Raw genomic sequence first — 27,534 nt, 5'->3', positions numbered from 1 at the left:
AGCTTTTACTCAAGTCTCATCAGTCTTGCTGGCATGCACTCCTATACCCAGGAAAAGAAAAATAATACCCAGGAAAAAAAATAAAGCCCATGATCGGCCAACTAAAGCTAGCTCAGAGAAGAAAACATTTTCTCCTGTGCCGTAAAAAGGAGGAAAGGAGATGGGGAACATAAATGGAAACAACCACATCAGAATACACAAGTCAATAAACCACCGAAGACACCCACCATCACGGCATCATAAACCAGAGCTTGTAACAAAAGCTTCTGTCCGGTGCTGGAAGGGAGCTTCAGTGATCCGTTCACAGCAGAGAGAGGCTCTTTTGTGATAGCGTCCCCGTATCTGGCTATGCTGTTTGTCCAGGGCTGGTTGGCTGATTTATTCCATGAAGACTGAAAAGTGGGAGGAGAAAAGATCTAATTATTACAGAGACAGTCTTACCGTCATAAACCTGAGATGAGAAGCAGCTTGAAAAAAGGAAAGTGCAAGTTGGGAAAATACCACAGTGTTAAAAGACTCATGTTAAATGCAGAGAACGCTTCTGATGGCATCAAAATAGAAACGCTCGCTGCAACGGGCTCACACAGCCGCTGCATTACAACAGCCTTTATTGCTCTTTTACACGGTCTGACGCAGAGCGAGTGGATAAAAGTTGCCAGATGGTTCACAACGGGTCTCCTAAGGGGCCTTCCACTGATTCTCAAATTTTGAGGCTAACCGGTATATCATGGCCCAATACGTCATTTAAAGGTCCACTGAAATCAACTCCCTGCAAAGCTGCAAACAACCCAGAGCGGCATGAACCTACTGAAAACACTGCACAGCTGGAAGGAACAGGGATGGTGGAAATCTGGAGCTGAATGATTACAGCGTTTGCTTTGGCACCAGCGATGCTCTACAGCACGGAGAAGGACCCTCCCCTGTGTGCACTGGTGCACCAGTACAAGCCGAAGACAATGCTGAACTGCTCGCTCTGCGGTGCAAACACATTTCCTGCTCTAAGCAAGGGCTTGGTAAACACTGCTATTCCCCGTCAACACAGAGGCACAAAATTGGGGCCCTTATTTTTTTAATTTTTTTTTTTTTTTTTGCAATAGACCACCAAGCAATTCTTAGCTCAGCTTTAAATCCCCTGGGCAACCAGTGTTACCTTGTTTGTAGATCTAATTAAATTATATGGGCTGAACGCAATTTGTTCTGGGTTCTCTCAGCTTCCCCTTGCAATAAACTGTTGAATGCACACCTCTGTGTATGGGAAATGTGTGCCTTTAAGAGCTGAAGTTATTTAACAGCTCAGACTATTAGTTCACAGGCAGAAAAGTATTTTCTTTCCAGGTTTTGATTTCATTGGGCTGTCCTGCATTTACCTGAGCTCAGCCTTGCTACCGACTCACATCCATATCCATGCATACACACGCACGTGTGCTCAGATCTAAGGAAGACACGAGCCAATTATCTCTGGGCTCCTTCCACAGATGTTGCCTGGACAGAAGTGAGAGGATGACACAAGGCTGAAGCAAAGAGAAAATCCCAACCCAACACAACTGCGAGTACGTACGTGCACACAGAATACCGGTGGGGTGAGCGTGACTGCTGCGCAGGGTGAAGATACATGGCACGTCCATTCCAACCCGCTAACCACCTCTTGCTCACTGTCAGGCAGGAGGAGCCTATGTTTCTGCTCTGCACATGTGGCCGCTACTCACACAGGCCAGATCTATTCCAACAACAGCCAACGTAGCGCGAGTCCGGCCGCAACGGCACGGGAGTTTTCTGACATCAGCCTGACCTTGCGTGAGTCATTTGACCTTCTTGTGCCTCCGTCCATCTGGCTGGAAATTAGGTAGAAAGAGCTGACCAGATGTTGCGTGTGAGCCAGGCGTTCCTCAGGCAGCTATTTAGCAATGAGCAAATGCTACCTCGCGCTGTCGGTGCTGGCAGAAGGCACGTTAAAGCGCTCGTGGATGCGCTGAAGGCCTGCCCGAGCCGTTCCCGAGCCCCCTCTGCCCACCCTGACTCAAGCACCAAAGGGTGGGATGCAGAGCAGCCTTACATCCCAGCACCAACCCCACGTCACAGGAGCTTTGCTGCTGCCTTGGGATCAAACCTTCAGAAAACACATAGTAAAGGGCCTGATTTATCTGACAGCACCCTGCAGAACAGGGATGTCCAAACCCAGTGCCGTGGATACCAAACGTTCGCTAATGTAGAAGTGGATGCTGGAGGCAGCGCCTTTGCCATTCCTCTCTCCTCAATCCTCAACGATATATTCCGAGCCAAAAGCATTCCCTAATTGCTCCCTTTCTAAGGGGACAATCATTAAACTACACTTTAATAGCAAGAAATCAACCAAGCGCTCACACACAGCTCACCAGAAGGAATATCACGCGAGCGCTCAAGGAACGTGTTCAATTTGCTTCTGCTGCCATCTGAAAGGCTTGCTGCAGCTACGTCGCTGGCTGATGGCTTCTGTGCCTTTTCCAAGGAACATACGTTAGCGAGCAAATACTGCCTGGAAATTTCAGCGTTGAACCTACACAAATACGCACCCAAATGTGTGTGCTATGCTAGATGCTCACATGCATATTTGCCGTCAAGAAAGATCTGAGCATCGTACGCGTATACACACAGAGAGCAAACTTGCAAACCTTCTTGCAGGCATCTTGTGAATACCAAAAAATGTGGAAAGAAACCGGCAGCTTTGCTGCAATCCCCGATGGACCATCTGTTAGCGGAAATGTCAATCTGCCATGTTTACATAGGTTTTGATGACTCTGGGAACAGCCTGTTCAGCTCTGGCTGAAATTGGCTGCAATGAAGAACAAACTTGTTTTGTACCACTTTGCAACTTTCAACAAACAGAAAAAACGATCAGCCACACAACATGGCCTATATCCCACATGTTGTTCAAGCACATTATGTTTGAGAGGGAAAAAAAAAAAAAATCCCTCTTGGGGCTCAGTCTCTAAGGTTGGGCAGCAGCAATTAACTCTAGGTCTGTTTTCATCGTAGACCCGAAAAAGGTCTTGTGTGCCTGAAACCTTCTCTGTTTTTTTTTTTTTTTGGTGTAATAAATAACACTATTTATTTCTACTCAAGGAGGGCTAGTGAACGGCTGAAGGAAGACAAGGAAATGTTCTCTCACTTTTTATAATAGAGGAACGAGGACAAGGAGTGTCAGCCTAATACTAATTTAAAGAGGGAAAAATCCCTTTGTCAGTTCACTGCAAACACAAGAATGAAAACTAATAAAAACATCTTCCAATAAAAGGTGTTTCCATTACAGCTAAATCCTTATCAAAGCAAACAAGCCTTTTCATTTTAGCCTTTTCATAGCAACTCTGACTGGTGAAAATGTGCCTAGATCATGTTACCTAGATCACGTCTCGGTGACAAGTAATGATTTCATGCAAATATATGAGCTGAGAATGAACACGTAGGAAATGTTGATCCTGAAACCTTCCCTGGTTTATGAGGATGGTTATTTAAACTAGCTTGAAATCCTCTGCAGAACAAGGCTGGCGACATTTCAAATGTGCCCAGCTTTTAAGGATGTCATAGCAGAGAGAAAGGGTTCATTGCTGAGCGGCAGCCGGTGGGATGGGGAAGCTCCATGTCAGGCAAACACACAGGCATCCCTGCCCAAGCTGCCTCTAAATGAGATGCAACATAACACAGAGCTCTCCTCCAGCAGATAAAGGAGAATCTCTGCTAGCTGTCAACGAGAGCACGGCTCTCATCTAAGACTCTGCAGAAAACACTGGGACTTTTTTTTTCCACGCAGAAAAATTTCAACACGAAAATGACAACAACCCGGGTAGATCCAAGTCCCCTGATGCATGACAAGCTTTTGCTCTCCAAGTCACGGGGATGCTTCATGGAAAACAGGGTCCCTGTGGGGACGAGGCCCAGAGGGAAGGAGCAGGGCAGCAAGTGAGGAAGGTTCCAGCTTGCAAGAAGTACAACAGCAAACATTTCCAAGCCAAAATGCTTGTGTTTGGCTTCATTCAATGAAAAGCTGAAGTCTTCCATGGAAAGCAGATGCTTTTTAACATTCTTCCCCACCCCCTAAATTGTTTGGCCCAAAAGCAGCAGTGACAGAGACGTCTGGAGCAGAGCCATTTTATCATCCTCAGTCCATCTGTCAGGGGAAACAGAGCTGCACCACCGCAGCCTGTGCCTCGCGGCGTCGTTTATAACGCAGGGTACCGAGGGATCAGCCCGGGGGTCACTGGAGAGGGGAAGAGAGTAAGAGAAGAAAAATCACTTGTCGGTGTATTTACAAATCCTCGTGTGTGACCATTGGGAAACACACAGAAAGGAAGGAAAAGGCCCCGCTGAATGGCTGAGCATCTCCTGCCTAGCGGAGCTCTCAGCTATCCTGTGGGGCCTCGTGCCGACAGCTCGGCCGCAGCAGCTCCTCACTGTGCTGCAAGCAGGGGCTGGGTGGCCAGAGGGTTCCTGCGGGCTGTCCAGCAGCACGAGGACTGTCCCACCTTCCGCTTGCACCAGCCTGCACCCCCAGCGGTATCTGAAACAGCTCAAGAGGAATCGCGGCCCTACTTTCAAAGGAACTGGTGATCGTGGCTTGAAAACGTGCAAGGGGACTTCACCAAACCCTTGCTCACGATTGTACGGAGGAGTCAGGTCAAGTCTCAGTGTTGTTAAAGATTTCCTGCCCTCGGCCTCACCGCTCTCCAGTCCCCACACCTGCAAAATGACGTTCATCCACTTCTGAGTGCTTATGGCCCAGGGACAGTCCCTGCTTTGTGTTTGCATGTCTGCTAACAACACAGAGCCTCCGATCTCCACCAGAGCCAAAGGGAGCCATAAGAATAAAAACAATAAAGAATAATCCATGAAACGCTAAGGAATGAGTCGGGATGTGAAATGCTGCAAGCAGGGGAGCAGCTATCACTGCCACTAATAATGCCGAGCGCCAGCCAAGTGCCAGCCAACAGAACACAGGTTTCAGGAGTGTGACAGGAGGCAACGGGAGGTCACACAGGCCTGGAGCTGCCCCTTCCTTGGCATCACAGCTGCACAAACCTGCCCAAGAGTGGCACCAGCACCGGACTAAGCATCCCAGCCAACACCCCGAGCTCTGTGGTGACACGATAACGCTGCTAAATAAACAGGATACTCCAGGCATCTCTCACTCCCTTTCTCTGGAGGACTGCAAGTACCTGACCTAGAGCACCCTGGGGAGCTTCCCCTTGCCAGGCTGGACCAGGAATTTCCTTTCACAAGGTTTTTCTCTTTCCTGTGGCTCTACCACATTCCTTGCTGTGGCTTTTCACAGCCCCAACAACACATAGCATGAGAGAAGAAAAGAGAAGGCAGCAAAGCTTCTGGCAAAACTCGGTTCCAGGCAGGGTCCGCGGGGACTTTGGGCAGCCTAGCTTAAATGGCTGCTGGACGAAGCTACTTGCAGCACACGAAACAACCCAAGGAACCTAGAACCCTACTACAATGGCTAGCAGCATTTTGTCTACAAGCAGGGAGATGCACACACCCACAACTGCTCCTGACTCTGATTTACAGCTGTTGTGGGGACCAGGCGTGTGTGCCTCGGTCCGGCCATGCTCACAAGACCTGCCCAACTCCTGGGCTGCCCAGCCAGGTACCATCACATCGCCATCCGGACATGGGGCCTCCCGGCAGCTGCAGCATAAAGAGGTTTTTGGCCTGAGTCTTCTTACCCTTGATTACACATGTCAGAGCACAGGGAGGATGCAGGGGTGCTCAGGGCTGGCTCAGGTGGCACTTCCAGCAGGAACTGGGCAGTGGAGGGAGCGGGGCCTCCTGCGTGGGAGCACATCTCCCTCCAGTGCCCACTCCCAGCAACAACAGCCTGTTGCTCCCGGCCACCACTCGAGCTCTCCTTCACCTGCCAGGTCATCCTCGCTGGGTGGCACGGGTGACAACACTGCTCGCTGGGTGGCTGCATGGGGCTGCTCCTCAGCAATCTTTGCTCCTCTATGCACATCCACAAAAAAAAAAAAAAAAAAATCTTTATTCTTCTAGCAAAAATTCTCTGTGAATTTAACTCTTGGTGGCCTTTCCTCATCCTAATAGGGAGGCAGAGACGCTACAGCCGGAATTGCCCCTCTCCTCAAAGCTCTGATCTCTGAACATAACTGGTCACCGTCAGCCTCTGGGGCCCCAAGCTCTCAGGCTGAGCCACAAGCAGCCAGGTCTCAGCACTGCCCTCTCCAGCAGAAAATCTTTGTGTAAACCTCTGCAGGTAGGATTGCTGTTTGGAAGAGAGATCTGGACATGCTGCCCCCAGAAAGGCCTCCCAAGGGAGGGAGCTTCCTCCCCCACCCCGACCTGTTCTCAGGGTAAGTCACTGTCACTGAGAACATTTGTTCCTTATTTAACAGAAAGAGCTGTAGGAAATTCCTCGCGCTCTTCGGCTTGGGTCCAGACAGGCAGCTACATTCCACCGAAACTCATAGATGCGGCTTGGCTGCAAACCGTCTCTCCTTCAGCTGAGCGCTGATCTGCCACGGCACTTGGGGATATTAAAACCAGCAGAAGACGTTGTGTTTCCAGTACTCGCACTGCTACGAGCAGCAAGGACGGGTCTCACGGTTAGCCAGGTATCCCAAACTCACCTTCCCTCCAGCAACACATGAGCGCATCGTCAATGCAAACGTGAAATCCCATGTGCTCACAATACATTTGTTTTACTGAACCTCCTAATTACTTTACATGCTCTCCCTGGGCTACAAAGAGAGACATAAACAGATTAGCTAAATTAGGCCAATTAAAGGTTCCCTAATGGAATGAAATGTTTCAGGCAAGCTGGAGAGAGGAAATGGGCAGGGAGAAGTGAAAGACAATGCAATGTCAGGCGCACTGAGCAGGGCAGGAAAAGACTATTTCAAAAAATAAGGTTCACAAATAAAACACAATTTCACCTCTTGTGTATCTTCAAGGGTATTTCAGTGAACACACCATTTATGGAGGATCCTGGAAGGCAGAGCATCTACTCTGGCCATCACATGTTCTCACACCGTCCGTGTGCCATGGCAACAGGAACAGTGCAGCTTTCTGCAGGAGGACACTTGGTAACTGCTTCTCTGGGGATGAAGGGTCACTGTCCCAGGAGAGGAAAAGCAGTGGCAGATGGCACGGGAATCCCAAACTTAGATCTGACAGCAAGGCTCCGTTTTACAGAGAGGGAAACTCAGGGCTGCCCAGCACCAAGCCTACCAGCACCTTGCAGAGCCAGGACAAGATCACACCCTGATTTTCCAGCAGCGACAGACCAAGCAAAGGCTCTAGCCCAGGGTGGGAGCCCAGCCACCACACACACGGGTCTTTACCTTCCTCTTGCCATGGATGATGTCCTCAGGGAGGCTCGTGTGGATGAGGCTGTGCACTTCTGTCAGTTCTGTGATGTCCCCCAGGGGCACGGGTGCATCCTCGGGGAGTGGGGACATGAGGGACTCCAGCTCATGCGAGTCCGAGGTGGCACTGGGAGCTGCCACCCCTTGCCTGCTCCGGTGGTAGTAAGTGTGGTTGCCGGCTGCCTGGGAGTCCAGGTCTGGCAGGGCCTCCCTGGGGGAAAACAAGCAAGAGTTAACATCTCTCGTGAGCCTCACCTCCCTCTGTCCCAAACAGCCACAGACTGACAGACCAAGTGATCCCTTCCAGGCCACTCAGCCTGTCCTTGTGGAAGCCACCGGCCCAGGAAGTCAACAAACCCTCTGCAAACATCCTTAGAGCTGTCCAACCTCAGAAGCAGAGCAGTGCCCACACTAACACACACAGGTAATAATCTGGCAAATAGTGGGGTTTTTCTTCCTTTTTTGTGATTATTTTTCTCTGCGTTAGTCTAACAATGTAAATTAAAAGAGAAACTACCAAGAAAATAAATCCTACTAAATATGTTCCTTAGCTGGCTAGCGCTCCCAAGACTCAATCTTTGTATTAACTTGTCATATACTGCTTCCCAAACAGTCCAGCTGAGCACGGGGAAGAAGCCCACAGAGTATTTTATCTCCTTCCACACCACCCTCCTTCACTCCCTGCAAAGGCGAGGCCACACCTACCTCTGCTTGCTGTTGCGGAAGCTGGCACACATGCAGAAGAGTATGCAGAGCAGCCCCAGGCAGACTCCCACGATGATGCCGGTGACAGAGTGGATATCCAGAACATCTAGCAGGGGAAGGACAGACACATCATTTCAGCTGCTAGCAGGAGAAGGTACAAAGTGCCTCATGTTCAGAGAAGCACCAACTTCACTAAAACCAATAGGTGATGCCTCTGTATACATAACAGAAAATTATTACTTGGCAGTGACAATTCAGAACAACTTAAAGCAACCTGGCATCTATGGACGTGCATTAATTTCATGCTACACAGGCCTGGCAGAAAGGCAGCAAGGTGAAGGTTGCATGTGTCCCTTCCATAGGAGCTGGGATAGGAAAGAGATTAAATTAGTCTGTGGGAAGTTCTGGAGCTGCCTGAGGCCCGGGGAGCGGCACATCTGAGGACTCTGCCATGATCCTCCGCACTGGCCTACGGTCACATCTCATCTTGTGCGGTGACATCAGGCAACGACTTGTCAAACAGGAACGCTGCTGCTGACAAACCGCCGTCTTCAGCAATGCAACTCGCTTCCTGCACCAGGAGAAAGGGGAAATTCATACCAGACAACTTCTCCCGGAGGGTGTGCACATCCTTAACGTTCGAATAGGGACCAGATCCCACGACTGTCTTTGCTCCCATCTTGAAGAAGTATCTGGTATCACTTTCCAGGCCATGCACTTCAGTGCTGAAGATATTTCCTGACCAAAAGCAAGTCAAAAGAGGTTTAAAATGGGCAGTTTCAAGAGTATTCAGAGGCTGCAGCAAGCAACCGTAGGATTCTGTTGGACCCTCAGAGATGAGGGGTTTTGTGTCATGGGCTCTGCGAGGTAACTCACACCTCTCCCGTACCCTCAGAGATGAGGGGTTTTGTGTCATGGGTTCTGCGAGGTAACTCATACACCTCTCCTGTATTAATTAACTTGCTGCTTAAAGAGCTGACGATACAGAGTGCACATGGTGCTGCTGGCATACATTCTCCTAGGAATCACTGGCTGCCAGCCTGTATCTGCAGGATGTTTGCTGGATGGTAACGGCTATTTCAGCCCTAGACATGTACGATTTCATGTCTCTCAGCAGTCATGCCCCTGGACTCTCCTATATGACCAGGAGCAAGGCCCAGCATATGCTCCAAGAAAGCTGGCAGCACGAGCTCTTGAGCATTTATTTGTATGTGCTCAAAGTGAGGCAAAAATCAGGGCAGCAGGACTGGTAACAGGGCAGGGGAAGGGGGCAGGAGGAGGACCTGCTGGGGTACTACAGTACCTCGAGGAGGCTTACCTTCTCGCGTCAGCAAGGTCCACATGTCATCAGGCTGCGTGTTGTTGGCATTATAGAGGATGAGGTACTCCACAATGATGCCGTTGGGCTCAGCAGGGGGACACCAGTGCACCTGGACAGCGTAGGGGTTGAGCGGGTGCAGCCGCAGGTCAGACGGAGGAGTCGAGGGACCTGGCAGAGACAAGTGAAGACCCAGAGTGAACAGCAGAGAAGAGGAGAGCATTCAACCTGCAGGGCATGACAACTGCTCTGTGCCTTCTCTGAATCCTTCTAGGTGCTGCCACGGTCATGTTTGCAAGCATACAACGCTGAGTGAGCTGGGTGGCCAGACACCTCACCCAAGCAAGCTGTGGAGAGAGCGGAGAGGAGGCTGCTGAGCCCAACGCAGGGCAGGACTTGTGCATCATTGCTAACCAGCCACGGGAAATGCAACAGTGCTGATGAAGCCACGCTTCAAGTTTGAGACTGTGCAATGTTAGTCATATTTGAAAAAATATTCCCAACAGAAATGCTTTCTTCTCCATCTTTCCCAAAGCCCTGCTTGAACTGCAACTAGTCTCAGCTAGAGCAGGACACACAACACCTCCAAAGCCCACCACTGCTGCTCTGGGAATACCAGAGCTCTCCCTGATGAGTAGGGTTTCTCTGAACCCAGAGGTAATACAGTAATAACAATTGTTGCCCTAATTCTCTTTACATGCTCGTCTCTACAAAGCAGCACCCCTTTGATGGGCTTGGGAAAGCCATCAGGACACTTAATGGCACTCAGGGACACCAGAGCTGGGAGGTGATTTGAGATCACCACATCTCTCAGAGGCACATTAGGAGGGATTTGACAGAGATTCAGCTAAAACCAGGAGAAATCAGGATACAATTCCCATAAATACTCACGGTCAGGAAGGGTGATTTTTACGCTGCCGAAGGGCCCATCAATGCCAACACCGTTGGACTGCACGGCAAACTCGTACCTGGTGTAGGGCTTCAACCCACTGATGAGAATGTCTTCATCCGAGCTGCCGAAAGAGGACACATTCACAAGGCCATGAATGGTTCTTCCACCCACTGCCACCTTGGTACCTTACCAGGAGAACTGTAAGAGATCATCCTAACTCCTACAGTATTTGATTTTTCATCTCAAGCTTCATCTCCTGCAGTCATACGAATGCAAGAGAACTCAGCTCCCAGTTACAGAGCAAAGCAGGTTCCCAGCCTCCAGGACCATTTTTGATGTACTTGCAGAGAAAAGCTTGAAAGCACAGCCTGGTTATGGGCTGAAAACCCTCATGGGAATCCAGTTTTAAAATCTATCCCCAAATTATTATAGCTGCTTAAACTCTAGCAATTTTTAAAACAGACTTCTGAGGTCTACCTTACAAATCACGAATGCTTTGAGACAAGCCACAACTGCACCTGGCTGCGTTATTAACAGGGAAACAAGCATGTAAGGTTCAACCAGAGCAGAACAGATGCAGAGACCAGACAGTAAGCGATCCCTTGGTACTAAAGTCATAGATAAGTCCCAGTGCCACGTTTCAGCAGTTCTGAATCTATCTGTGACCACGACAGACATTTCCAGCATGTGAAACACCCAGGAATTTGCTCAGTACTGGAACTCCCATGCAGGTTCCTCCTGCCCTGTGTTTATTCCCGACATGAGCAACGCATGGCAGATGAACCCTTCGTTTTCCTCTTTACCTCGTGTAGTACGTAACAAGAGAGGCGTTTTTCAGGCCCCAGGGGCTGAAGCGCACGGTGTAGTTGACAATCTTGACTGTGGTGAAGTCAGGTTTCTTCCACCTGAGCCATATGGAAGTTGAGCTGTTGGACTCTGCATAGACCTGGACCGGAGGCAGTGGAGGACCCTTCTGCACAGGCGGATCTACGGTGCGAGACACAAAGAGATGTGGAGACATAGATGACAGTAAGGCAAGGGACAGCCATCATGGACACAGGAAACACAGAATAAAATAGGCCTAGGCTGTGAAGCCTGCACCAATACGTTGGCCTCCACACCCGGTTAACCCTTCTGTGCATGCAACAGTCCATGTTTTTTCTCATGTGTGGGCAAGATAACGATGAGGATCCACACAGCAAGGTGGTGATGTACTCCTGGGGAGCACAGGAGGTCAGCTTCAAAGCTGCCCACCGGACAGGCCCACACCAGGGCAAGGAGGAGCCCAGGCTGTTCACCATCCCTCAACAGACTGGCAGAGCTGAGAACGGAGCCTAGATCTTCAGAGCTTTTATTTTCTTTATAACAATGCAAAAGGTTTAGCAGGCTGCTAATTCATGTTTTGGAATCTATAACCTAAGAGATGAAGCCCAGGTTATTTGGCACTTCCAAGACCATCCCTGAGCCACTAACTGGGCCAGAAAGAACACGGTGAAGGCCAAGAACAACCCTCATGAGAAGGGGGATATTTTGCTCCTTTCCCTCCTTCCCAAGACAATGCAATCTGCAATGACTGTCAAAGGGAGTTTCCTTACATTGGGACCTTCCCCATTTTCATACTGTCCTTCTTCAAGTTCATCTTCTGTAACTTTACCTGCACCCTTCCTTTGAAGCCACATGCCAAGCAGAAGAGACAGACAACAAACGAAAGGAATTCCTCACCTACTGCTGCTGCAGGTGCCTTTTCCGTTTTGCCCTTCCAAACCGCTGCATAACCATCTTCGTGCTTATTGAACGCCACCAGCTTCACCTCATAGAGCTTCCCAGGAGCTGCAAAAATCAATCAGGGTTTGTCGGGGATTTGTTACCAACCCTCCCCAGTCAGACATGTTTTCTTTGATCTGACCAGCTTTTCTCACCATCCAAGAAAGTAGCTTGAATGGAGTTGTATTTGCTAAAATATATCACAGAGCACCCCCTTCACCTATGGGCTTTTCACATCCAAAGACAGCCTCACAACTGGTACACGTACCTTCACAGATACTCTCTAGTCCTCCCCTCACTTTTTACAGAAATTATCAGCAGCAAATGGACTTGCCCCAGCCCCCAAGGGTTAACCAGTGCCGTGGCCTGCAGCACATCATCTCAGAGTCTCCTGATCTTTCTCCCTTGCCAACTACCAAAGAAACCCACAGGATTACTCCTCCCTCTCCTTGAGGAGTGAGGACACCCTCTCCTCTCCAAAACGCACCTCCCATGTCTGAAGTCCTCTCTGATTTATTCACTGCCGTGAGGATTTTCCTTCCAGCAAGTCCTCACACACCCTATTAAGTCACCAGCAGCTTTTGCTGGACGATGCCTATTTTGCCTCCACAGCAGAGCTTCTTGATTTGCCATTGGAAAAACTCACACAAAACCCTGCGGATCCTCACCACGCACCCTTCCCTCCCATCAGACAGCCAGGCACACTGGAGAACACGGCGCTTTGGCCCAAACCGAGCTGCAGGACAGGGCGCTGTCTCCAAGCAGCGCTGCCCTGCTCCAAGATACACTTCCCTTTTTGCTCCAGCCTTTCACCAGCTGAAATACTCCTCTGCTGTGTTAAGTAGCATCTGAGGGGTTTTTTTAATGGGGACACTGAATCAAGGAAACAATTTGGGAGATACAAAGTTCTCAACTAAGACATTCCCCAGCTTCTCCCTTCAGCAGCAGCCCATTCAGAAGCTCGGCGAGAGCGATCCAGACTGCCTTTGGTTGCCTTGGCTGCAGCACATTGATGAAGTTTGTTAATTTGGGATGCGCCTGTTCATTCCCTGCCCTGATAGATCACTGCTCTCTTTGCCAGACAGCGTAAGCAGAATGAAACCTTTCTCACTGATGCCAATTTTATTATTACTGCGCTGATTACGCTCCCAGAGGCTAATGGTACCAATTACCAAAGGCTTTCTCTGCTCCACAACACATGTTCGCACTCAGAATATAAAAACAGCTCAGCCACATTTTTCTCCCTGAAAGAATCCCAAAAGCAAACAGAGTTGTGTCTGCCTCCAAGGCAGCCTGATCTGCATTTCCACACTCTCCAGCCACAGGAAAATGTTTCAAACCCAGACAAGGGAGATGAGACCAAAGGACACTCCATCTCCAAGCAGCCAGGACCATGGGCTTGGTGAAACAAAGAACCCCCCAGCCCGTCTCTCACCAGCACACACACTCTGCCTCCTGCCTGAGCATCTGGCTGGGCTTCACCGGGACACGAGATCATTGTGGTTGATGCGATCCAAAACGATGAGGAACTGCTCACAGATGTGAAGTGGCCGTGAGCAGCTCCTTTTGACGAAAGAAGCGAAGGAAAGGACAAGTCCTCCATCTCCATCCCTGGGTAGGATCGATACAGCAGCCACTGACACGTAAAGCCAGAGGAACTCTACTACAAGATCAAGCAATTCACGTTCCAAAAATAGGGGGATTTGGGATTTCTCAGTCAGAGGCTTGGCTTCAATACACAGGCCCAGATGTTCAAGCTCTTAGAACGTACAGACGTAAAGTTCTATCAAGCTGTCAAGAAGCTAGTAGGCAGCATGAAAACAGATGTATTTAACTGCATTCCATCATACATTAAATATAAGATGAATAATCTAGTCCAGATCACTTCAAATCACTAATCTGGATGACTGCTTAATAGATCCAATATGCTAAATGCATTATTTCATTCCTGTTTTCCAAGGTGTTTGCATTGGCCAGACGCCATACGCCATACTTTCCTGTAAGTGGGGAAATACCCTGATCTCCAGGGAGTCAATGCCAGAGGAATATCGGTGTGCATGTTACAAATGAGTAGGATGCTGCCCATAAAACAATACATGCTGCAGTACTTCGCTAAGAACACACGTTAGATCATGAGATTGGACTTACAGCTGAATGCTTTGTAGTTGTAATCTTCATCTTTAGACACTGGAGCTCAGCAATCCTTTAGTTTGTTGGATGTATGTCCATCTTTATTAATGGTTTGTAGGGAATAACTCATGAGGTTGTATTTTTAGGAGTCTGGGGTAGGGAGGAGGCTTGAGAAGTGATTTAAGAGCTCAAGGAAGAGCCTGCAGAGTGTGCAAGCTCCTGAAGGGTTATGCTTCAAGAGAAAGGAAAAGGAGAGAAGAGAGAGAGAGAGAAAAGGTTTCAGAGAGTCAGAAAGGATTTTTTCACCACCCTTTGGATCCTGGAATGAGTCTGTCCTTGACGACTCAGCCTCTGGGGAGTCCTCAGGTGCTGGGTGCAGCCTTCTCTTTGTTTATTCACCTTCCATAGACAAAAGTTCTCAGGTCTCTGCCCAACTTTCTCCAACGAGCATGGGAAGCGCTGGGCCTTAATGAGCAGAGGAAGCAGAGAGGGGTGTCTGCTTAATAAGAGGCGGAAGGGCAGCATGAAACCTTTCAACCAGTTGGGTCGGTGGTCATGCAGACCCTGTGTTGGATTAACTTTGGCTGAACTTTCTCTGTTGCCGCCTTCTGCTTTGTTAAGCAAAAGTTTGTCCTTGGTTAGTGAGGGGAGTGAAGCCTTTGGTGCATTCTTCACTTCTTATCAGCAAGGAACAGGACGACTGCCTGTTGCCTTTGTACAGCCAAGGTGTTTGAGACAGCCCAAGGCCTTCCTGATCAGGGCCTTGGACAGGCAGCTGGTCCTGTACAGTCAGGTGTTTGCAGAGCTGGGGTGGTGCTGCTGCAGTTGGTGCAGGGATGAACTCTGGAGCTGGGGGTTTGGCAGGGAGGTGGTTCTAGACCACGTTCTAGCTCGCTTTATGGATCTAGATAAGTTTTCTAGCTTGCTTTATTGTTCTAAACTGCGTTCTAGCACGCTTGTTGGTTCTAGATCAGGTTCTAGCCTACATTCTGGCTTGCTTGCTGGTTCTCGACTGCTTTGTGGTTCTAGACTATGTTCTAGCTTGCTTTCTGGTTCTAGATCACTTCTGTCTTCTCAGTTCTGATTCAGGTCACTTGCTGGTTCCAGAGAGGAATAATGGTCTAGCTCACATCAATAAGTTCAGGACTGCTTCTTCGTTCCAGGGCAGGTTCTAGCCCAAGTGATGGCTCTAGATTACGTTTTAACTCGCTTCTAGATCACTTTCTGGTTCTAGATGCGTTTCCAGGCTGGCTTGGGGCTCCACTGGGTTCTAAAGGGGGAGGACCTAGTTCAGGCAGCTGCTTTGGCATCTCACAAGGATTTGTAATACTTGCTGATGATGAGAGCAGTCTCCCTGGGTTTTTTTCCTTTCTTATTTTCTTTTTTTGTCTTGCATGTTTTTTTGCTTCTTTGTGGCTCTTTTGAGTTTAAGGCCCAAGAAACAGAGCTGGCAAGACTCAGATCTCTGGCGTCACTTGCCTGCTCAGGAGACAGAAGGATGGTGCAATGACCATTGCTGCTGCTGGCAGAGCCCTTCTCCAGCCTCGCCTGAAGTCCCAGGCAGGCTGGAAAGGCAGGAATAGGAGACTGCCCGCTCACCTCAGGGCTGCACTCCAGTGATAAGCTGCTGATCCATATAGGCAGCTGGAGCACTGGCAGCAGTTACTGGGCCGATACTGCTGCTGTTGGACTGCAATGTCAAGGGCTGAATCTCTAGCAACACTCATCATTTTTTAGCCCTCTTCTTTCACTTGGACTCAGGGCTGGCTTGCCGGTGCAGACAGACAGAGAGGACTGAGAAACAGCTGTGTCCTCTCCACTTGCTTTGAAAAAGTTGACAAGTAGCCATTCTCTGGCATGTCATATAGTACTCAATGTCCACTACTTCTTAAGGCAAAAACAATGTATTGTGGTACGGTTGTACACAAATTCATGTTGTGCTGTGATGACTAAGAGGTGTAAGTGCTGCTGGGATACACCCAGGAGCTATTCACCGCTTCACCGCTCTGCAGACCAAAGAGGAAACACCCGTCGCATCAGGAGAGCTGCTGGAGCCCAGTAAAGCTGCCCCACTGCTGTGCTTCCCAGGCAGACACCCATGAGCTGGGATATCCCCCAGCTGACTCCCCACCAGCCAACGTCCAGCACACCACATCAGGGCTGCCAACTTTTCCTGAGACTGCTACCCACTCTGCCAACAATACCCCTAATGCAGATGTCAGACCTGCGCAGGGGAGCTCCCTGCCATAAACCTAAACCCTTCTAAAGCCCAATCACTCCCTCTCCTCGTTTCATGTCCAGACCCCCTGCCTTTCTCCGCACAGCCAGATTCCTGACCCCTTCCTTTACTCTACGCATGCAGGAGCATGTCAGTCAACAGCATAAAGGGGAGAAAAGAGAACATCCATGGCTGGAAGAAACCCGAAACTCTCTTCCTGACACAATGATAGCCAGTACATAACCACCAGATCATAAGGAAACCATTAGGGTTTGATGGATGCCCAAATTTAAGGAAGTAATTACAGAAGAACAAGCAGCCTTCTCAGCATCGTCGTGCCAGAGCATTTGGAACCAATTCAGCCCACTCCCGAGTCCCTCCGCTAACTGACTTGCCAGCGGTTAGTGCAGCACGTGATGATGTTCACATGTGGTTTCCTCAGCGCAATAATTACAGACCGAAACTCTTCAGAGAAACTCGTAACTGTTAACACCCTCTCGGTGGCAGGATGGCTGCAACACAGCTGGAAACCTACTCAGCGATGACACAAACTGTCTTGCCAGGGGCTGCAGCCTGACCTTTACACCATACATAATATATATGCTAGATGTGTAAGATGAACCAGCATGAGGAACACCCACCCCACAGGCTCAGTTCGCTGGGCAGTAACAGGGGCAAGGCATGAAGTGGGGGATGGAAGAACCTTAAGCAGCAGAATCCTGTTTCAAGGATGCATCTGCCATGACTCTCTTCTCTCTCTCCATCCAGTATCAATGGGAAAATCAACTAATTAGCATGATCAGATGTTAGAAACATAACTCCTTATGGGAAATGCCACGCATACTTGGCCAGGCAGGCAGATCTGACCATGCTGCAGATGTGTTCTCCAGCCACGGACACTCACTCTATCCTTTTTCCTTTATGGGGAGGTGGAGGAGAATACTGACACAAAATTAGCATGCTATGAATTAACCCATCTCTGCATTTTAACACAGAGAGACTTGAAACAGCATCCAATTATGGACCTTCTTAGAAATACACAGGGAAGGAGAGATCATTGTCCTCACTGGAGATTTTAATCAAGGCACTCTTTATAGTGACACAATAAAAAATACTAATTGATTCAGATCCACTTATTAGCATATACTAAGGACATTAGTAGCCCTGGGTTAAAAATACAATCCCTGCTACGCTGGCATCAGAAACTTCTGGTTTAAACTCTGCTTAGAACAAGTCCCAAGAGGCCCGCTCCAGAAATTATTTTAAGTGCTCTTAAAAAAGCTCACACAGTCCTGTGTATCTGCAGCCAAGCAGATCACTGAGCCTTTTGGAAGCACTCCTGGGCTGCTACAAAGTGCAAGAGACAGACCCTGGGTTCCACACCAACTGCTAAGAAGATACAACCGGCTAACCTAGTCGAGTCAGCTCATACTGCTTCACTTTCTTCTTCAGTTTTATAGGTCCTACGTCCCAGCTGTCATCTTCAGCACCATCCAAAGGGCTTTCATCGCTGGACTCCTCCAGGCCCACTTCTCGGTAGTAGAGCTTATAGCCAGATATCTGGGCGTGGTTGGCTGGGGGCTGCCACGTTATCAGCAGAGACTCCATCTTCGCTCGGACCTTTAATTCTGTCGGAGCAAATGGAACTAGAAGAAGAAGGAGACAAGAGAGGAAAGTTCAGACACTTGTCTCCATTTCCCTGCTCTACTGAGTCCGCCCCACCCTCGGCCATGAGGCAGGGGGGTGAGGAGAGGCCATCCTGTGAATGGAAGATCTCCACTGCCTGACAGAAAGGTGCAGGTACGCTCTACTGTGATTTTACCAGCTGGGTGATACAGGAAAAAACATCACAAAGCCACTATGGCAGCTTCTCAATGTACTCTGAGATAACGCCATCTTTAACCACTGCTGCAGTCTGGCTCAGGCTCAGCTCTGTTTGGCAGAATTTTCTATCCAGTCCCAAATGTCATAACACTAGGGTTTGGGTTTTTTGTTTCTTCTTCCTTTCTTTTTCAATAATTTTCACAGCTACACACAGACAGAGGAAAGAAACTACCCAGGCAAGCAGCAAGACATACAGGGGCTGCCCAGCAGAAAGACAAAAGGGGGTACCTTGGCCTAACCAAAAACAACAGTTCTTATTCCCCAGTGAAAGCAAATATCTTGAATTATGCCTCAAGTTCCCCAATGTTCCCCACACCCTGCCCCGAATCCCAGGCATCACCCATCCTCCTACCATGCGTCTGGTTGTCTCTGTCAGGAGTCCGATGCTGGGTCCACTCCGAGGGGGCCCCGTAGCCCACACTGGTGCTGGCTGCGATGCGAACTTTGTAGACTTTGTTGGGATGGAGCGAGTAGAGAGTGATTTGTGTCTCATTTCCACCCACTTCGATGGAGGTAACCTGATCTGTTGGAACCAAGGCAACATCATTGAAAAGATTTTTTTTCTCGCAGTCAGAAGGAATACAACCGAGCAACCGCAAAGCCTCACTACGCTCACATGCTCTGCACACCCTGGGCCGGCTTGGCTTTGCCCAGTGCAATCTCACACCACCAGGAAAAACCAGAACTACAGACTGGGCAGAGCTGATATCCTGCCTGACAAGCCCCTTCATCGCATTCAAAACCGGAGGTTGCCTTCAGCACCGAGCCTGCCTGGAGGGGAGCTGTCAGAAACCTTGCTGCTGCCGACGTGATGGCAGAATGTGAGCGCAGCCCATGTTTGCTGACGGTACGTTCCAGCGCTTCTCACCACTGTATTTAAATCCTCACCTTAATTTGAACCAGAACAGTCCAGCAGCCCTGCTTTCTGCAAAATTCACACCTTCACCCACACCAGACTGAGGTTTTATCGCCCCCTCTTCAGCCCACCCAAGTTCATAAGCAGGAAATTTAAACTGAGGATGGCTTGGGATTTTCACTGTAACAACTAACTGATCTTGCTGAAGATTCCTATTGTCTGTTTGTGAACGCAGAGGTCTTGCTTTTCAGCTTCAACTGCTGTAAACTCAGCTGGGAGCGCTGTCCCCGCTATGTAACAGCGTATTGCTGAGTGTGATTCCTGGACTGCAAACATTTCCAAGGTTTTACGATGCCGCAGAGCCAAGTGCAAGCTCAGGGCAAAACACCAAGAGCCAGGAGTCACAGCACAGACTGTGCTAATCCAGATCAAACACATGGGAACATGTCCAGCACTTCATCACACTCCCCATCCTTCTCTCAGTAAGAACCATGACCCTGGGAAGTGAGAACCTGCAGAGCTTTGACAGCTTTAAGAGCAAATACCCAGAAGGATTTGCAAAGCAAGCACACGTGGAATTGGAACAGCCGCATCCAGCATAGGGAAACATTAACATCCCTGCTGAAGGCTTCCCAAAGTGTCTGATGATACAAATAAAACTGGATAAAACTCAGCAATAGAGCAACACAGCCTGGCTGGGATACTTAATTGTTTTACACAAGAATCACTTTGATCAGACTCCATTTTAAAGGAATCTAACACATTTGCTGTTCTTCCCCAACCAGCATAAAGCTCTTCCCCCAAAACACACAGGGCAGATGGCACCAAAGGGCTGCTCGTGAAGACAGCACTAACACCCAAGCATCAGGCCATTCCCCTGGGGACACAGGCTCCTCCCCAGAAAAAGGCACCTTGGAGTGGTGCAAAGTAGCACAGCACTGGCACTGCTGTGACCATGACCAGCAAAGCCAGGCTAAGAGAGGGCTGTTCCCCTCCCCTGGGTAAAAAATGGTCCCCCTGTTTTCAGCCTTCCACCTCCTCCCCCTCGACATGACATGCTGTTAACAGTGCTGGAGCAGAAGACACAACCCCCCGGACCCAAATGGTGTTCCCCTCACCTTCCTTGAGGGTGCAGTAGTCGATCTTGTACTTCGTTATCTTGCCATTACTCAGCTCTGGAGGGGGTGGCAGCCACGTCACACGGATGTCCCCAGGAGTCATGCTCGACAGGGACAGCTGAGGGGCAGCACTAGGAACTGGGCAGAAGCAAAAATGGGAAGTCAGCAAAGACCAGGGGCAAGATCCCAACTCACCTCTGCCAGCTCTCTCAGTTGGCTAAAGGCCACTACCTGGTCCTGGTCCTGCCCAGCTGCTGGTGACACGCTGTCTGTCACAGGGGAAAACCAACTCCCACAGATCTGTGGCAGCTCAGAGCATCGGTGGGGTGTCTGGGGAGGGGAGATGGTGGGCTGCTGAGCTTCAACAGGCTGACCAGAGCCTGCTGGCCATGCCACACTGCTCCCGAGGGACCCCGTGTCCAGTGCAAACTGGGCAGGTTAGCACAAACCAGTTCATCAGCCTACGCTGTAGTGTGGAGCAAGAAGAGACACTAAAGGAAACGGCTCACAGATCCAGACTTCAGCCTGGGAATCCCCATTCCCTCGAGAATCGCAGCTCTGTGCTGCAGGCAGCTTTCATGCTTTCAATTCAGCTTTTCAGGCTTCAGACACACAGACATGGGACCAGGCGGTTCACCATGTCAGGAGTACTAAAAGCACATAACGCACCCCGCAGCATAGCAGGGGCTTGCACGAGGTCTGCCAAAACCATCGCTTCTTGCCCCTGTCCTGCAGTCTGTTACAGCTGTACACGTCCTCCCGCTGGGCAGCTGTCCTTCTGGCACTCTGCCTTTGCTGCTCACAAAATGCTACGTGATAAATGGTGAAATCAACACAAAACACTGTCTCTTAAGGGATCCAACCTCCAGGCTGCTCCCTACAAATTGCAATAGATGTCTTTCTTCCGAGTTAAAATCAAGCCAAGTTGGCCTGGGGTCAGGTTTAGAGCAATACCACACTAGCTACGCGAAAGCCCAGAGGAGCTGACGGCAGGTACCGCAGGATTCTCATGGGCCCTACTGTCACTGAGGTCATTTCCATCCCCTTCATCACCCAAGCTTATTATCAGACCAGGGTGCTCTGATTTTGGTTGGTTCATTGTTTGTTTTTTTTAAAAGGGCTTCTGACAAGCAGCTGTAGGAGCAGCAGGTTTAGGTTTCTAGGAGCTGATACTATTCTCCCTGGCATATTTAATGGGCACCATGAAACAGGCCAAGAACATTTTTTAGGCACCAGTACCCATCTAATTCAACGCACCGTCCTCCAGAGTCTGAACAATGATGGAAGAGGATGTCCGGCTGGCTCCAAGCTGAGAATACGCAACGACATAGAAGACATAGTTGGTGTTGGGTTCTAGGTCTTTGACTTGCAGCTCAGTGGTATCGTTATTGACAGCAAACTGGTATTCCACGTTATCTGTTCCTAGAGCCAAGGAAACACTGATCAGCAGGTCAGTGAACTGCCAAGACACTCCTCGAAAAATCACTTAAATCACAAGGTCCACAGTGTAAATCCACCTTGAAAATCAGTATTTCTTCTCCAATTTCGCCAGTACCTGCACAAAACCCATCTTTTACGTGAACTCTCTGGACAGAAACATTCAATGCCTCAATGTCAGCATGTCCATTTTGACTCAAGCTCCTTGATCCATGCTAAGGCAGCTGAAATGACCAGCTCCATTTTCAGATGAGCTCTGACGACAGTTCAGCCAGAGCACTGGCTTGCTGGCTGTTTGGGAAGATGGATCCCAAAAGATTTGAGTGCCTCACTTCAGATTCTGGGTGTAAATAATTTAGTGATTACCCTTGTACACAATGTAGCTATTTAATATCTCCATCAATAATCACACCTTTTGCATACAAAATAAATGTGTTGGAGGAAAAAGTAAAGAACACAAATAGATTTCCATAAGTGCCTGGTCCCACTAGAATCCAGAAAATTCCACTACATGGACACGCTACTGCTGGTCAACAAGTTAGTACACTTGTACTAACAATCAGCTAATTCACAGGAGCTGTCACAGCCTGATGCTGACCCCAAGAGAAAATTCCTTTACCTGCAATGGAAAGGAATAAACTAACTGGAATTGCCTCACTTGTGTCACTAGCTGGGAAAGAAAATCAACCTGTGCCTTGTGTCTTGTACCTGCAACACAGCTGTGCTGCACAGGCGGATAACACCTACCCACAGCCCGCTGGTAGTGTAACGAGAAGCCAATGATCTGCTCGCTGTTGTACTCTGGCCGCTCCCAGGACACAAGGACCGTGGTGCTGGAGAGGGACACGGCTGACACCTTCTTGGGAGCACTGGGCAAACCCTCCCGCACGATCACCGAGAGCTTGGCAGTGGCACAAGCCATGCCCAGGCTGTTCTCAGCCACGCACTGATAGTAGCCAGCATCCTCCAACCCGATCTGATTGATCACAAGGCTTCCACTGCTCTGCACCTTCACCCGCCCATTGGAGAGGATGGCTTCGCCGTTCTTCAGCCAGTGGATGGTTGGGGCCGGCTCACCCTCTGCCTTGCAGACAAACCGAGCCGTGCTGGCTCGGGTGCGAGAGATGGTTTCAGGAGCCTGGGAGATGCTGGGTGTAGCTGGGAGGAGAGAGGACAAATTAATGCAGGAAGGAGGAGGGAAAGATAGCAAAGCAAATCCCTTCTCCTCCCCACTCAGTGCTATGTTTTATTCAGTAGCAGCTTTGCTTACAAGATAGGATTTGCCAGGCAGACTCTAGAGGCTTAATTTAGACTCTGTCCAAAAGGAAAAATAAATTCTTTATCAATCATGTGCTGCATTCCCTGATCCTAGGCTGTTCTCCCTGCTGGCTTCCACGATACTGGAAGTTAATTGCTGATATAGATTTCCATGGGGGAACCCTGGAGAACGAGAATAAGGTGTAAAATGGTTCAGGAAATACAAGGAACTAAACCCCAAATTAAAGAGGTGACACTCCCATCGAGAGCTATCCCAGCCCAGTGCCTCCTGGCTCTAACCTGGCTCCCATCTTGTCCAGCACAGGCCAAAAATGCAACTTCTTGGGGATCTCCTGGATGTGGGTCCAGATAATCCACAGCTACCTGGCCAGCGTTCCTACCTGGAGCGTTTATCCCACTCTACTCACCAAGGACACGGAGCTCTGCTGCGGCTGTAACGAACTGCCTGGTCTGGGGTTTGTTAGCACGGCAGACGTACACTCCCGAGTGATGGGGCTGGCTGGAAGGAATTAGGAGATTTGTCCGTCCCAGCACAATCACATCTGTGGAAACGGGCTTTCCATCTGCAGGAAGAAACACGTACAAATGTGGGAAGGAGCCCCAAGCTGCCCTTTAAGAGGGCTCATAAACAATGCCTCTGCTAGAGCCAGGTTCACAGCTGGGAAGCAGAGACACCCCCAAATCCAAAAACCCCAGCCCAGAGGAGGATTCCTGGTGGGACACTTCTCAGTGCTCGACCCAGCATCAGCCAGCCCAAGCCAACACTGGCCCAAGGTTCAGTTTAGTCTGTAATAACCAGAAAAGTTCTGCTTTGGATAAAAATAGTCTCTGATGCCTAGGGTTTGCCTGCAACAAGAGCCCTTAGGAATAGCACGTCCAAGGGAAAACTATGCTAACACACATTTTGGAAAAGCTGCTGGACCCACCTGCTGACCCCCATGCACAAAAACACATGCCTCCTCCTTAACGCGAACACCAGAAAGGGTGCTGAACCACTAACTACTCAGTGGTTCTTCCCTCCTTCGGGTCCTCAATGTGATCCCACACTTCCTGAGCTTCCCGATTCATTCTTTGCCTCCAGGTTCTCCTTGGGGCTCTGGTGCTCAGGTCAGGGACATGGGCTGTGAGCTGTCCCCTCCCCATTCTCCTGGCTAGATGCTCAGCACTGGAGGGGAAGGAGGAAAGGGTGGCTCTGGCCAGAAGCTGAGCTGTCCTTCTACAACTTCCAACAGCCCCAGCCTCCTCGACATGTCACGCACAAGGCAGCAGGTTGGTGCTGGGCACTGCTTATTCTCAGCATTGCTCTGATGCAAGAAACATGGGGACCATGGCGTTGGCACCTCGGAATGAGGACAAAGCTGGGGACAGAGTGTGGGCAAGGGCAATGGCCAAGGAAAGGCTTGGGCGGGAGGTCAGGAACCCATGGCACAAGTCAGCAGATTGGGAGAGCCAGCCAGTTTGTGCAGTACCTGTGCAACACCAGGCCTTGTCCCTCTCCACCTGCAGAAGCACAGATGTCCCTCAGCCAGCAAAACCTCCGTACTCGCCTGCCTTTGCCTCTCAGACTCAGCTGAGCCTGGATCTGGAGACAGGAGCAAGCTCTCCCCTCCACTGTGAGCAGCTGCACATACTTAGCACCATCAGCAGGGAACGCAGCTGAGATCAGATCCTCTGCCCCCTCCATCCATTTTGGGGGGTCTTTAGATGGCCTCACAGCTCAGTGGCTGCACACACAGAGGAGGAGAAAAATCTGTGCACCCCATTTGCACTGCAGTGGTTTGAAAATCTGACTCCAGATGGTAGCAATTAGCTGACACCAGCGAGGCTGGCAACAGCCAAACTGGCGACCTGGAGTACAACCCTCGGTGTTACCTACATGAGTAATCATCCAGTAACGCAGCCTGCTCCTTAACGAAGCCTTGGGAAGAAACATGCTTGTATAACACAGAATGGCTAGCACTCTTAATCCATCTTTTCTAATTGAAGACTCCACACCAGGAAGCAGAGGGGGAGCAAGCAAACACTTTAAAATAAAGCATGGAAGGCACTGCTTCAGCAACCTTCCCCCTCCTCTTCCCCCCATTCAAAAAACTTTCACAGTGGTAATTAACGCTAATAATGACTGCTCTGCTATGGGCAGAAGCTCTCAGTAAAGCAATGAATAAGTGATCTAGCATGGGAAAGCTGAGCATTTGTAATTGTGAAGTGCACATGATAAACCAGAAACATTTCTGCCAGAACCTTTAATCCCTGCTGATTTGATTTCCAGAATTGTATCCTCCGAGATTTTTTTTTTTTTTCCCTTTTTTTGTAGGGAAGAGAAAATATTTATATACACTAAAATCACTGCCTGTGGACAAGTCTGGGCTGAAGACCAACCACAATAAATGGCTGCAGGGGAGAGGAGTTTTAAATCGTGACCCCGATTTATAAAAATGACTGAGAGCCTTTTCTGGGGGAGATTAGACTACTGAGCTGAGAATGTCTTCAGCCAGAGCCTCCGAAACACATCTGATGGATGTGACACTCGGTGAAGTGACACTAGCATTCTACTTGTGACTGAGGCTATCAGCCCTGGGTAACGTACGCCAGGCTGGCTCACTTATACACCTCTGACAAGGCCTGAGCATCTTCTCCATCCTTCCATTACGCATCCAACCACAGTAAGATTTCTGACTAAAAACCTCCCAGCAACACTCCCAGCCACTCCGATGATTAACAGATCTTATCATGCTTTATAACCCTGCAAGATAACCCAAGTTATTTCTCCAACATAGCGGCAGATTGCACAGAATCCCTGCTAAGCTCCGAGTCCCCAGAGGAGTGGCACAGACCTGACCCCATCTCACGACCTTCACTGCTCAAGCTCATACAATGAGGATGACTAATTTACATCAAAAGGCATCCAGGCACTAGAACTTCATATATTTCTCAGGTCAAACAGCTATAAAGTGAACTACGTGCTTTGCAACCTTCGAGATTTAATGAGTAATTCCAGCTTAGCAAGGACACCCTACACTGTGACACCCCCTGCGTCATCAGGTAACGACGTAACAAGCACCCTTCCAGCCCCCCAGATTTTTCTGCCTTTTAATAGATTTTAAAAATAAAGTGTCCTTAGGTTCCTCTTGACAACAAAAGCTGAATTCTGTCCCTCACACTCACCCTGTCGTATCCAGGAGACGAAGGGGGTGGGATCAGCAGCCGCCATGCATTCCATCACCACGCTCTCCCCGGCCACCACCGTGGTGTTCTCTGGAGCGGCGACGATGGTGACATCTCCTCCTGTTGGCTGGGAACCTAATGTCAAAAATAAAAAGAAAAGTCTGTCTTTCCAAACTGCAAAGTCCCTAGAAAAACACAGAACGTTGACGCCTCAGCTGTGTTTCCCCAGGTAGTCCCAAGTGTGGTAACGGCTCATGCACAGTTCCAGGAAAAAATCACAAAATTTTTGCTAAAGAAATGAACAAAGGGGTGCCCTGCAGATTTACTCTAATCATGCTGGCCCTAGTAAAAATTAATGTCAGGACTTTTACACGGAAAATAAATAGAGTTTCAAGGCAGCACCTTCATCAACTGTTGCTAAATGGATGTTTGTTAATTAAAGAAGATGCCACTATCCTCAAAGAGCAACAGCAACACAACACACCCTTTGCCGAGCCATTGTAACAGCTCAAAAAGAACCTAGGAACTTGGTTCAAGAAATTCTAACATCTAGATGCTGTGCTGTCAACTGCAAAAAAGAGATGTCAAGGCTCTGTGTCCAGGCCTTCACCTGATGGCACAAAGACTAAATCAGTCCCTACACATCTGGAGGAAAGAGCACAGTTTAGCTTATACGAGCACAAACAGCCAACACGTAAATCAAGGAACGTGTCCAGGAAGATCTATAGGCTGCATCGCACAGTGTCTTGAGAAGGGGATGGGGATTTTTTGCCTGAAATGAACCGTCTGCCTGTGTCTGCCCACTGCTGAGCAGAGGTTAAGGGAAGGTTATGGAAATGCCTTTGCAGCGGCCAAATTTCTGTTGTCAGATGAAGAAAACAGAGCACTGTTGAGCAGATCAGACTGCTCGTGACCCTCAACAGGAGCAACCCCGTTCTTCCAGCTCTCCCAAACACGTCTGACTCCGAGGGACACTTCTTTGTTGTCCTTATGAAATATCTGCAGAGTGGTCACGTAGTACAAGTAATTCCCAGGCCTTCTCCAGGTGCTCCCATGGTCTAGCAGAGAGTTACTGACAGCAGATCTCACACAAACACCAGCAGGACCTTTCTGCACAGCACAAACTCACTGTCTCAAGGCGATGCAGAGTTCAAAACCCAAGAGGTTCAGACAAGCTCATGAAGGACACATTTACCAGGACTGTTAAATACAAAGGTCTCACTGCCCAAGATGTCCCCACATCCCTGACCGTCGGATGCTGAGAGATGTCCCAGGAAAGCACCATGTCCTCCCTGCCCAGCTTTTTTTACCTGCTTTCCTCTAGCATCTGCTGGGGTCACTTTTGGAGATGGACACTGCACTGGCTGGACCTCTGGCCTGACCCACACTGGCTGCTCATGTGGCATCCAAG

At 49.3% G+C, this 27,534-nt stretch overlaps 1 protein-coding gene across 1 annotated transcript in view; it reads right to left on the bottom strand.

Moving 5' to 3' along the window:
• The window catches only part of IGDCC4 (immunoglobulin superfamily, DCC subclass, member 4), a gene marked incomplete at its 5' end in the record, with an annotated part of 58,895 nt that overhangs the window by 2,108 nt on the left and 29,253 nt on the right, over positions 1–27,534 (bottom strand). The window contains 15 exons of the mRNA XM_010073549.1: positions 228–392; positions 7,335–7,569; positions 8,064–8,169; positions 8,664–8,801; positions 9,382–9,552; positions 10,273–10,394; positions 11,077–11,260; positions 11,996–12,103; positions 17,798–18,031; positions 18,622–18,792; positions 20,244–20,381; positions 21,501–21,665; positions 22,428–22,838; positions 23,366–23,521; positions 26,124–26,258. Of these exons, the coding sequence (XP_010071851.1) occupies positions 228–392; positions 7,335–7,569; positions 8,064–8,169; positions 8,664–8,801; positions 9,382–9,552; positions 10,273–10,394; positions 11,077–11,260; positions 11,996–12,103; positions 17,798–18,031; positions 18,622–18,792; positions 20,244–20,381; positions 21,501–21,665; positions 22,428–22,838; positions 23,366–23,521; positions 26,124–26,258 (2,639 nt within the window). The remainder of the gene's footprint in view (positions 1–227; positions 393–7,334; positions 7,570–8,063; positions 8,170–8,663; positions 8,802–9,381; positions 9,553–10,272; positions 10,395–11,076; positions 11,261–11,995; positions 12,104–17,797; positions 18,032–18,621; positions 18,793–20,243; positions 20,382–21,500; positions 21,666–22,427; positions 22,839–23,365; positions 23,522–26,123; positions 26,259–27,534) is intronic.

This window comes from Pterocles gutturalis, unplaced genomic scaffold (genome assembly GCF_000699245.1).
Source record: "Pterocles gutturalis isolate BGI_N339 unplaced genomic scaffold, ASM69924v1 scaffold22902, whole genome shotgun sequence".
Lineage (NCBI taxonomy): Eukaryota > Metazoa > Chordata > Aves > Pterocliformes > Pteroclidae > Pterocles > Pterocles gutturalis.
This window is presented reverse-complemented; position numbering and strand designations above follow the sequence as displayed.